The sequence below is a fragment of the Gadus macrocephalus genome, chromosome 9 (genome assembly GCF_031168955.1).
Source record: "Gadus macrocephalus chromosome 9, ASM3116895v1".
NCBI classification, from domain to species: domain Eukaryota; kingdom Metazoa; phylum Chordata; class Actinopteri; order Gadiformes; family Gadidae; genus Gadus; species Gadus macrocephalus.
Genome location: NC_082390.1, coordinates 18,942,194 through 18,953,258, shown reverse-complemented (window position 1 = coordinate 18,953,258; position 11,065 = coordinate 18,942,194). Strand labels below are relative to the sequence as shown.

At 44.4% G+C, this 11,065-nt stretch overlaps 3 protein-coding genes across 5 annotated transcripts in view; 2 read left to right on the top strand and 1 right to left on the bottom strand.

Annotated features, from left to right (window-relative positions):
• The window catches only part of hacd3 (3-hydroxyacyl-CoA dehydratase 3), a 114,782-nt gene that overhangs the window by 36,150 nt on the left and 67,567 nt on the right, over nucleotides 1–11,065 (bottom strand). The window lies entirely within an intron of this gene.
• Nucleotides 43–5,852, top strand: hexa (hexosaminidase A (alpha polypeptide)). Of its 2 annotated transcripts, none has more exons than XM_060061962.1 (14): nucleotides 43–364; nucleotides 1,176–1,280; nucleotides 1,404–1,469; nucleotides 1,686–1,732; nucleotides 1,834–1,944; nucleotides 2,027–2,128; nucleotides 2,398–2,530; nucleotides 2,821–3,001; nucleotides 3,106–3,192; nucleotides 3,585–3,657; nucleotides 3,839–4,013; nucleotides 4,968–5,058; nucleotides 5,158–5,265; nucleotides 5,535–5,852. In XM_060061962.1, the coding sequence occupies exons 1-14, from the start codon at nucleotides 124–126 to the stop codon at nucleotides 5,596–5,598; spliced, it is 1,584 nt and encodes a 527-aa protein (XP_059917945.1). In that variant the 5' UTR covers nucleotides 43–123; the 3' UTR covers nucleotides 5,599–5,852. The 2 variants fall into 2 exon arrangements, with proteins under 2 accessions (XP_059917945.1, XP_059917944.1); XM_060061961.1 differs by lacking the exon at nucleotides 3,839–4,013 and adding an exon at nucleotides 4,553–4,733 and having other exon boundaries at nucleotides 47–364.
• nr2e3 (nuclear receptor subfamily 2, group E, member 3) lies at nucleotides 8,027–10,956 on the top strand. Its single transcript, XM_060061979.1, has 8 exons — nucleotides 8,027–8,561; nucleotides 8,696–8,840; nucleotides 8,949–9,052; nucleotides 9,200–9,526; nucleotides 9,814–9,995; nucleotides 10,104–10,344; nucleotides 10,455–10,560; nucleotides 10,710–10,956. Exons 1-8 carry the CDS (start codon nucleotides 8,471–8,473, stop codon nucleotides 10,840–10,842), a joined length of 1,329 nt encoding a protein of 442 aa, XP_059917962.1. The 5' UTR covers nucleotides 8,027–8,470; the 3' UTR covers nucleotides 10,843–10,956.

Genomic DNA, 11,065 nt, shown 5'->3' with positions numbered 1-11,065 from the left:
CATCATAACCACACCTTGTCCCTACCCATAAGTCATGTGACTGTTTGACTGGGAGCACCTGACTACCCGGTACTACCAGCGCTGAAACCTAGTGGAGCCTACCCTACAATCTGACCGTCGGTAATGGCGAGCTGTACAATATGTCTGCCTGCGCTGATGATTTTAGTGTTGGACCTTAACACAGTGGAAAGCGTGTGGCCTTTACCACAGAAACTTGCCATTTCAGAGGAACGGTATCCATTGAGCCCGACTCATTTCAACTTCTATTATGGAGAAGATCAAGCCTCCATTATGAGAGACTGCTCTCTATTGGACTCTGCGTTTACCAGATATTTTCCTCTGATCTTCCCAGATCTGACTTCAGGTAAGCCAGTTTTAAAGTAAAAAGGCTTCGTGCAGGCGCTCAGCCCACCCACTACTCTCCCAGGCTAGATATAGTTGTAGTTGTACTTCTTTATGGCGGTTGTGTTGGGTATGTGGTGGCATTGCAGTCGTGTCAGATATATGAGTGGAGGAAACTGCATTGTGGCGAGGGTTGTTTTGTTGTGTCAAGTCCTTTGTAGAGTCAATCATAATACCTATGCATTATCCCCATAGTCAAAAGGTCTGGGGCCACCCAGATCTATTGACTATGAGTATAATGCATAGTTATTATGATATTACTTTTTAATCGTGCATACCTTCCATAACATTTCACGGGGTATAAGATAGCCTATATGAGGGTGTATAATAAAAACAATAAACAACATAAAGGTGAGCTGCTATTGATAGAAGTCATTGTAGCATGCATGACATTGTCCAGCTTACTATGTTTTGTGTCTAGTATATGCACTTTACCAACTTAGTCAAGTTTGCTCAGTTTCAAAACGTATGGCCCGTATAATATTGCATAGATGGACTTAAGCACAGTTTATTACTTTTAAACCTGTATAATATACGGTAATATGTGTGTTACACTCCACCGGTTCTCTATTTGCTTTTCATTGGTAGAGCCAGTGGGATTCACTTCTTCTTAACAGAGATTTTAAACCATGGTGGACGTTTAGAAACTTGAGACGTATCCAGGTTAATGACTTTTTAGTTTATAAACGCCAGCAAACACAATGTATTGTGCAATGTAATAGGATACTCTCACCATGTTCTACGCTAACTTATAAACTCTCTAAACTCTCTAGGTAATGGTGTCCTCCCTTCAACTGAGGAAAAAGCGTTTTCTTTGGTGGTCACGATGCACCAAAAAGATTGCGATGGCTACCCAAATGAAGGCTCATCGGAAAGATGTAAGGAAGAAATAGTGAATGTTAAACCTGTCATTATGTGTCTGACACGTTTAACAGGGGTTCTGGCAAAGTTTACCATTATGTATTGTTTTGTCTCTCTAATGGCTCCTGCGTGTGTTGTAGACCAGCTGAATGTATCTGCAGGACAGGCAGTTCTGAACTCTGACACGGTGTGGGGTGCTCTCAGAGGTAATAACCTACCTTGCCATACTGTGTTTTATCATGGAGGAAAAAGGATTACAATGCATTATTTCAATTCATCAAAGTTAGTCAACTAGCTCTGTTAAGAAAGGTGATCCACACATTTTATTTTATACAAAATGTTGTGCCATTGTTGACTTATTGGTTGATAAAATCAGGGAGAGGTTATGTGGTATCTAGCAATTGTGTTCTCTGTTTGAACAGGTCTGGAAACCTTCAGCCAACTGGTTCAACAAGATGAAGACGGCACTGTGAGAGAGGAGTGTCTATTTTAAGTATACAATTATTTTCTTTCTTTCTTCCATCAAGTATTGACATCCGGTCTTTTCCCACCCTGTGCCGTTTATTGTAGTACTTCATAAACAAGACAGAGATTGAGGACTTTCCAAGCTTCCAGTACAGAGGGATTTTGTTGGACACTTCCCGCCACTTCTTGCCATTGAAGGCCATTTTAAACACCCTGGTAATACTCAATGGACTCTGATACAACAAGTATGTATTTCAATATTCAACAGCCATTCAAACCCAAAGCCCTTGTGTTTCAGGACGCCATGGCCTATAGTAAATTTAATGTGTTCCACTGGCACATCGTGGATGATCCCTCATTCCCCTACCAGAGTCGTACCTTTCCAGACCTAAGCAGTAAGGTGAGGCTAACATTCTGCCCCCTCAGTGCTGCCGAACACATGTATTAGTCCTACAAAATGATTGATTGAAACAAGAGCTGACGAAGCAGTGCTAGGCATTATTTCGCTACAAATTTCAAATGTAACATTTCACACGTATGTTCATAAACAACATGATATTTTGGATATATTCCGAAGCATATGGTATATAAAAAAAACCTCAATATTGTAAATATTTGAATACAAATGAATGAAATCCGCTCTGAGCGATGACCTTTTATTTTACCCAGGGTGCCTACCACCCCATGAGTCACATCTACACCCAGTCTGATGTTCGGAGGGTGCTTACCCACGCCAGGCTCAGAGGGATCCGTGTTATCCCAGAGTTCGACTCACCCGGCCACACGCAGTCATGGGGGAAAGGTACGGTTAATATCCACCCTCACACCTAGTGACATAAGTAAAGTGATGGATGTTATTATTGTAGCTTTTGTGCATATGTACTACATTTAGTCTTCAGAGCCGCGTTATTTTAACTGCTGATTGCTTATGTTTTTCCCCTCACCTTTTTGTAAATTGTGTCCATAAAAATTATTATTATCTAGTACTTTAAACAATTGCTGTTTTTTTTACTCCACTAATGGTCTGGTTATGTTGTAATGGATTAAATGGCCCTCCGGTTCCTCTCCTCTCCCAATTCCTTTCCTATGCAGGGCAGCCCAATTTGTTGACCCCTTGTTACAAAGGTAGCTCCCCGTCGGGGACATTCGGACCGATTAACCCAGCGTCCGCCCTCAGCTACACATTCATGAGCCAGTTCCTCAAGGAAGTGACTTCAGTGTTCCCTGATCCATATTTCCACTTGGGGGGAGACGAGGTCAACTTTAGCTGCTGGTAGGTCTGAACTTGATGGATCATAAAATAAGTCCCTCATAATGTAGTTCAAACAAGTCTTCATCTAAAAATCAATATAAATGACATGAATACATATCCTATAGGCAGTCCAACCCTGATGTCCGGGCATTCATGCAGAAGATGGGATTTGGGAAAGATTACACCAAACTGGAATCCTTCTATATGGAGAAGTGAGTAGCAGGATATTAGTAGTCATGTTTATAAATGGTATATTTGCCATAATAATTGCCATAAACAAGTGTTTTCAAACCCTGGAAGGGATGCCCTGATTGGTCAGAAATGAGCCGGAAGCTTTCTAAAATCTAATAAGGCTCATTCAAAGTCGTGCACAGTCAACACAAACAAATATTCTCACAGTGCATTTCACTAACTAACAGATGAACGAATATGCCGTTTCGAACAAATTACACTCGGGTTAAAAGCTCTTCAATCTTACTGACAGCACCATTAACATATATTGATCAGAGTGGAACTACATGTGGGTTCTCCTGTAAAGGGGCTTGTACATTGTTGGGGGGAAAGTGTTGCCGTATGTAACAGAGGACGCTTTCCGTATTCCCAGCATAGTAAACATCACTTCAAATTTAAACAAGACTTCTATCGTGTGGCAAGATGTTTTCGACTACCATGAGCGGGTAAGTCACAACTTCAGTCTTCTACTTCCACTTGAGTATTTTAATGTATAACTTGATGTCATCAAGATTAACGTCATACCACAAACCATGTCCAACCAATTGGTTGGACTTTATCTAAATTAATTATGATTTTTGTTTTTTAATTTATGTTTTGAGAAAACAAGAGATGAATGTTTCACAGCACAGTTTTCTAAAAGTGGTGGAGGTATGGAGAAGGGGCTGCTATCTGTGTGAGCTCCGCAAGGTGACTAAGGCAGGGCTGCAGGCGATTCTGGCCTCTCCCTGGTATCTAGACCAGCCAGTGCCCACACGCAACTGGGCCCGCTACTACAAAGTGTGGCCCCTCGCATTCAAGGGTCAGCGCCAACCATGTGTGCTGTGTTGGATTGCAGTCGATGTGTCTCGATGTGGCTTCTTTTATTTTGGTGTTTTGTGGTGTTTTTGCAAAGATTCTTTTCGATCATGCCCATAGTATGTGTGTATTGATCAATATACCACTAGGTGGCACTAAAGATTTGAAGTGACAATTTCTCTTGACTTCTCCTTGCCCTTCTGGATTGCTTCTTTATAATCAGATCCGTTTTAGTCATCTCTTTTAATCCAACTATACATTTTTTTCACTAATCCAATGGGAAACCATTGTAATGACTTTCACGTTTAACTTACGGATATTCACTAGCAACATTGAATTAGTTGTGGCTGCAGGAAAAAGCTTTGTTTCAGAATTTAAACTGAAGCATTACATTCTTTTTAATGTGGGTTTTAACCATGTCTTAACTAACCAGTATGATATGTTGCTGTGTTTATATGTACTACTGGCATTATGTGTGTATATAATGTATGTATAATAGAGCAGATGAGCAAAACAATACTTATGGTCAATGCCTACACTTAGATTCCCAAGGACACGATTCTGCACATTTGGAAAGGGCTCCCTGCTCAATATAAAGCAGAGACGAGCAGGATGACGAAGGCGGGCCACCGGGTCCTGCTGGGAGCTCCGTGGTACATCAACCACATCGCCTATGGCCAGGACTGGCGGATCTCTTACAATGTGCAGCCACTGAACTTCTCTGGTGTGTGTGCCATGGCTCATGTAGTATTAGGTGGTGGTGGTGGTGCTTACTTATTGAGGAGAATGGTAGGACGCACGTAGACACACTTACACAGGCTTGTCATGCATGCCTTTTTAAACACAAAATGGCTTACTTTGAACACTAACCTCTTGTTGATGGATTGTTGTGATGAGGCGTGGATGCAGAAGATAGTATAATTAAGGCAACTGAGTGTTTCACATGTTGTGTCCCCAGGTACGGAGGAGCAGAAGAAGCTGGTGATCGGTGGCGAGGTCAGCATGTGGGGGGAATATGTCGACGCCACCAACCTCTCTCCTCGCCTCTGGTAGGAGACAGTAGCTTTCTCGTCAGGGCTCAAAAGAAGCCATGGGGAGAGTTGATGCATTGCGCTGTACGTCTCATCGCTGTGCCCGTGTGTGTGCAGGCCGAGAGCGTGTGCCGCGGCGGAGAGACTGTGGAGCGATGAGAGCCAGACGCGCAGTGCGGAGGCGGCCTTCCCCCGTCTGCAGGCGTTCCGCTGCAGCCTTCTCAGGTGAGCGGCTGCTAGCTTTTGTTCTCGAGAATGCAATCCAGAAAGACTTAGAACTGAATTAGACCGCTTATGGTCCCAATCCTCCCCAAAAACAACTGAGATGAGTAGTAATTATAGTAGGTGAGTAGTACTTATAGTAGGAGGCTTACTTACTAGGTTTTGTTATGGAAGATGATCAATATTTGTATGAGCCTCACTAGTGTCTGGGGATTGTATGTTCAACATTTAATAAACAAGGTTCATGAGTTAAAGTCCTCTTTCCTCCCAAGGCGTGGCGTCCGGGCGGAGCCTCTTAGCCCTGGCCACTGCAGGAACGAGTACCGGGGAATCTGAGGAAGAAAACCTTTTTTTTTGTAAGGACTAGTTCACATTTTTGGATACCTTATGCACCCTATCAAAAGGCATGTATGACGTGTCTGTTCAGGGATTATTATGTTGCAAGTTTTTAGTTTGTTATGGCCAGTTGTTTTGCATTTAACTATTTTAGTTTGGTTGCACAAAATATAGTGGACATCCTACCATTGGAAAAAAGTTGGTTCTCAGATTGCTGTTACATTGTGGGATGCATGCAGTGGAGGGGTAAACCTTGCATTGCTTCGAAAAATGTAATGGTTGAATTGTTTCCAGACATAAAGATGAATCTATGCTAGAAAGGATGGTAAGAATGTGGAGCAGGCCTCTGTGGACTTTGAACACATCTTTCTTCTGTTGAATGTACTTGTTCAGTAGCCACGACATTGGCCCAGACAGAGCCGCCCTCACACATCTCATTGTGGGGATTACAGCCATGCTACTCCTACAGCAGATGGCAGGTTGGGGTGATCCCCTCGTAGTAGGGTAGTAGTGCTGACGCCTCAATGCTGCTCTCAACCCCCCAACACACACACACCTGACTCCCCCACTCTGCTTAATTGCCAGAATAGCATTATAAGGAGAAATACGGTGGCTCGTGGAAACAAAGGCAGCTTGATTCTATACCCGTCCTCCTGAGATGAACTCACTTAATCAAAACACACCAGCCTCGTGAGGTTCTTAATTACAAATGACGCCAAGTTATCCATTAGATCACAACACATTGTTCTGGAATTCTTTTGCTATTAAGGGTGTGAATTTAACTACTCTTCTTTTATTTTTAGCTTTGAGCTTATGAACACATTCATATTTTTTACTTTTTCTAATCATTAAATGCACTATATGAATTTGATGATATTGATTGATTTGGCCCATCCTTGTTATTAATCCTTTTTGAAATAATAAAATCTTTTAATAAACCTAATGTTTCCTGGACTTTGTAATCTGCCGCCTGAGGCCCCCACAACACTGCATTCAATGAGGCAAACAAACTCTTTGCTCTCGCTCTTTGACAAAATGTGACAATAAGGAGAGATATTTTTATTCAGAGAATTCTGGAAATGATACTGTATTATGTTACCTGTTGTTTGATTAGAGGATTGTTGGTTTACCAACACACTACCGAAGCACATTCAGCTGTGAGCAGGCCCTAGCCACTATTTGTGGATTCAAAGTGTTGGGGCCTTCATCACAATGTCCTTCATTCCCTTCGGTTGCGGTCGCTTTCCCTCAGCCGGTACCTTACCTCCCGTCACCTGGCATTGACGGGAGCAGCAGGCAGGTCACTCACCTCCCCCTAAAGCTTCTGTGCCGCACTTTGTATGCGTCAGCGTGTTTCGCGATGCTGCCGTAATCTGGTAGGAAAATGAAGAAGAGTTAAACAGAACTTTTCAGCCATTCCATTGGCTCATTCAAATATACATTTAACTATAAAAGCGTATTTAATTGTAAACGTTAAAATACAGCATTGTTTACATTGATGATCATGGCAACATATTAAAAAGACGGGCCTTGTGAGTGGCCCCCTAACTCAAGATTAAAGAGCTAGCAGAGACGAGGACAGCATTTAAAAAGAGTTTAAGAGCAGTTTGTAATCCTTTTACACACTGCTTAGGGGCAACAGAAAAGAAGGGCTCTTGGCTCGCCCTGATCAGGAGTGACTTCATCAGACGTTCGACATGAAAGGGAGCAGGGCTGTGGCCGGTGCCTTCATGGCCACCCCATAGGCCTAGTGGCGCACTACACAGCCACCACGTTGTCTCACCGGCAGGACAGCTCAGTGGATACCTGGAGGTTATAGTAATCCTGTCTTAAGTCATATGTTCAACTAAATCCACTTATCAAGGAAAAGAAGACAAAACGCTGACCTCGGGACAACAACGAGTAGTCAGTTTCACGTCGGCCGGCTAATGAGACCGTAGGGGCTTGCAAAGAGCAGCAACCATATGGCACCAGCATGGACTAACGGGTCAAGTCGTTAGTGCTCTTTCAATCTTGGAGCTAATGGTTCCATGATCCCTCTCAGACAACAAAACATTTCTTGGTGGTGTAAGCTACTTTGCTACTTTAGGGCAGATTTGGGTGTCTGTTCTATGTCTTTTTTTCCCAAAGCCAGATGGCAAGGGTATTGCTGTTAAGTGTGATCGATGAAGACCAAGAAAAGGAATACCCAAACATTAAAAAAAATCATTCAAATATTAACCATTTCATTCTTCAACATCCTCCTCATAATTCCAGATTTCTCAGTGTCATTTTTCATGTCCCATGTCTCAAATTCACTCAACTTAATTTGAGATGCGTAAATAATTGATGTTGTCCATTGTTGGCCACAAAAAGGACCTGTTCAATGTTAAAGATGGTTTGGATGTACCACTTGTTCACTCCCTAAAGGCTGTGACCGAGTCTTACCCTTAAGGACAGTAAAGATTAAGAGGATGACAAATCAGCCTTTGCTAACACAGCGCCTAGTGCTAAGCTCCTTGTTTTCAAGAAGCCACCCCCCCCCCAAACAACTTTGGTTCACATACTCATTTTGGAAGCCAGATGGAAAATAAGAAGAGGGTGAAGTAGTGTCTGCTCCTGCAACTTCAATAGCATCTTCAGTGACCTCAAGACACTTCAGGAACAGCCAGCAGAAGGACCTCTACACATGGGAAGGGACCTTGCATGTTCTGCCCTCAAATAAATTATATTGGGACCTGCCTTGGTTCACCTTGGTTCTTCCTCACTGGATGGACCTTTTAAACGATTGATAGAATTAGGAAGCTGCTTCACAATCCAGTTTGGAAGTGTAGGTACTCAGAAGAACAGGATCCTCTTCACAGAAGATACTTTGTGCAGCAGTATTCTCAGGATGGAAGAGCCCATGTCTAAGAGCAACATGTCACATCCTGAAAACATAAATGACTTAGGAATTCAGCATATTGCCGATGGACCTCAAACAGGTAAGCCACCAAAAATCACTTTTACATTCCATTTTAAAAAAGACGACGAAACAGTGTGAATTAGACCAACATTTGAGATTTAAATTTTTAACTAACTATTTAACTAGTTCTACTCTGCTTTCCGGTATCCATAGACAGATCCCCCCCACACGGAGCAGTCCGGGGTCTGCTGTGCAGAGTGTGTGCTGACTCCAGCAGCGGTAAACACTACGGAATCCATGCCTGCAATGGCTGCAGCGGGTTCTTCAAGCGCAGCGTCCGGCGGCGACTCCTCTACAGGTGAGGGGGGACGCAATGCCTTTTTTTACAATCCTGTGCTCCACGTGGCTTTCTGTAGGTGGTCTTTCAAATGATACATGTGTCTGCTTGGTGGGGTTCTGGTGTCAGGTGTCAGACGGGTACCGGAACATGCGTTGTTGACAAGGCTCATCGGAACCAGTGTCAAGCTTGTAGACTGCAAAGATGTCTGCAAGCTGGCATGAACAGAGAGGGTGAGTGAACAGAATCCATATCCATCTCTGAATATTAGAAAACGAACCATAGAAATGTGGCGGCTGGCAAAACTCAACCCTCTCATCCAGTGACTGCCTCTCCCTCTCAAGACAACCTCTCCGTGCCTTGTTTTTTTTTCTGCTCAGCCGTGCAACACGAGCGACAGCCCCGAAGTATGGCGCGGGTCGGCCTGGACTCTGTGAGCTCAGACGTTGAGAAGGAGAACCTCCCTGCCGCGCGGGACCCCGCCTGCAGTCCGCCCGGAACGTTGCCCCCCGGCCGACCCCTCCTCTGCTCCTCTGTCAGTTCAGCCGCCAGCACGCCGCCCTGCAGCACTAGCCCTGAGGACCGCCACCCCCACCCGCAGGGTCTCAGCAACCCTCCCAGCAGCAGCAGCAGTCCCAGGAAGCAGCACAGGCTGATGGTCAGCCTGTTGACAGCAGAGACCTGTGCCAAGCGGGACCCTGGAGAGGGTGAGCAGAACAGAGTGCAGAATACGTGCTGGTTTATACTGGAAGCACCATTTGAATTTTGCTTCTTCTTTAATCCGGTGACTAAGAGAAAAGCGATTGATTTTGAAGTGGCAAGCAGATGTACAAATCGGATTTGTTATCAGACAGTCAGAAATATATTTTTTAGTGCTGCTGACATGTGTTTGACAAAATATGTTGTGTTGCACAGTGGGGGTGTAGACAAGGAGGGTGCAGTAATAACAACAACACAAATACACGAGTGTGATCATGTGTGTTACGGTCTCCAGCGGAGGAGACCCCTGATGTGACTGCAGAGGGGCCAAATAGGGAGCAGAGCCAGGCCCCCTGCAGGGTCTATCCCCTGTCTGGCCCGGAGAGCTTGGACCACGTCTCCGCCCACCTACTCTTCATGGCAGTGAGATGGGCCAAAAACATGCCAGTGTTTTCCCACCTTCCGTTTCGAGACCAGGTCAGTTTCAGAACACCATTCAAAAACTCTCATGGTCTTTATAGACCGTACCACTGAGCTCACGGGAGGTTTCTAGAGTCATTCCTTATATTCCTTTCTTGTTTCCAGGTGATTCTACTGGAGGAGGCCTGGAGTGAGTTGTTTCTGCTCAGTGCTATCCAGTGGGCCCTGCCCATGGACAAGTGTCCCCTCCTCTCTCGTCCAGACCGCCCCTCCTCTGAGCAGCCAAAGGCCAGTCTCCCAACAGTGGACCTACACTGCCTGGGAGATGTCTTTGACCGCTTCAAGGTCCTGGCTGTGGATCCCACAGAGTTTGCCTGTCTGAAGGCGATCGTCCTGTTCAAGCCAGGTGAGACACGCTCTGTTCGGGTGTGTTGGGGTTGCATGGATTATAACACACATTTATGTTTTTGTTAGTCTACGTAATGCTAAAGATGTCTGTTTGACTCTCTGATACAGAGGCACGCGGTCTGAAGGATCCAGACCAAGTGGAGAGTCTGCAGGACCAGTCCCAGGTATTACTGGGCCAGCACATCCATTCCCTTCACCCCAGTCAGAGTGCAAGGTAGGCCAGTACCCAACCCCATTAACTATTCCTTTGATATCACTTGACCTGAAATGAACACGAACCCAAAGACTGATCAGGCATCCTGCAGCAATCTTGTTTCGATGCCACAGCGCAAACAAATTTTCTCTTTGTTCTTCACTGATCAGGTTCGGGAGGCTGTTGCTTCTGCTGCCATCATTCCACTCTGTGAGCTCAGAGAAGATAGAGCAGACGTTCTTCCGCAGCACCATTGGCAGTACTCCCATGGAGAAGCTACTCTGTGACATGTTCAAAAACTAAAGACGCCTCCACACCAGAACATTCACTCGTGACCCTAATGGTAGCATTTTTTTTTCCTGCTGCACTCTTTTCTATGTTCTGTCTTTTCAATTACAATAAAACATTTCCCGAAAATGCCTTTCAACATTTCACTGCAGAATATGAATAATAACTAATTATTTGTAGCTACTGATTAAACCCATTGTTGACTTTTTGAGGCCTAAATCAGATATAGCCCGCTATC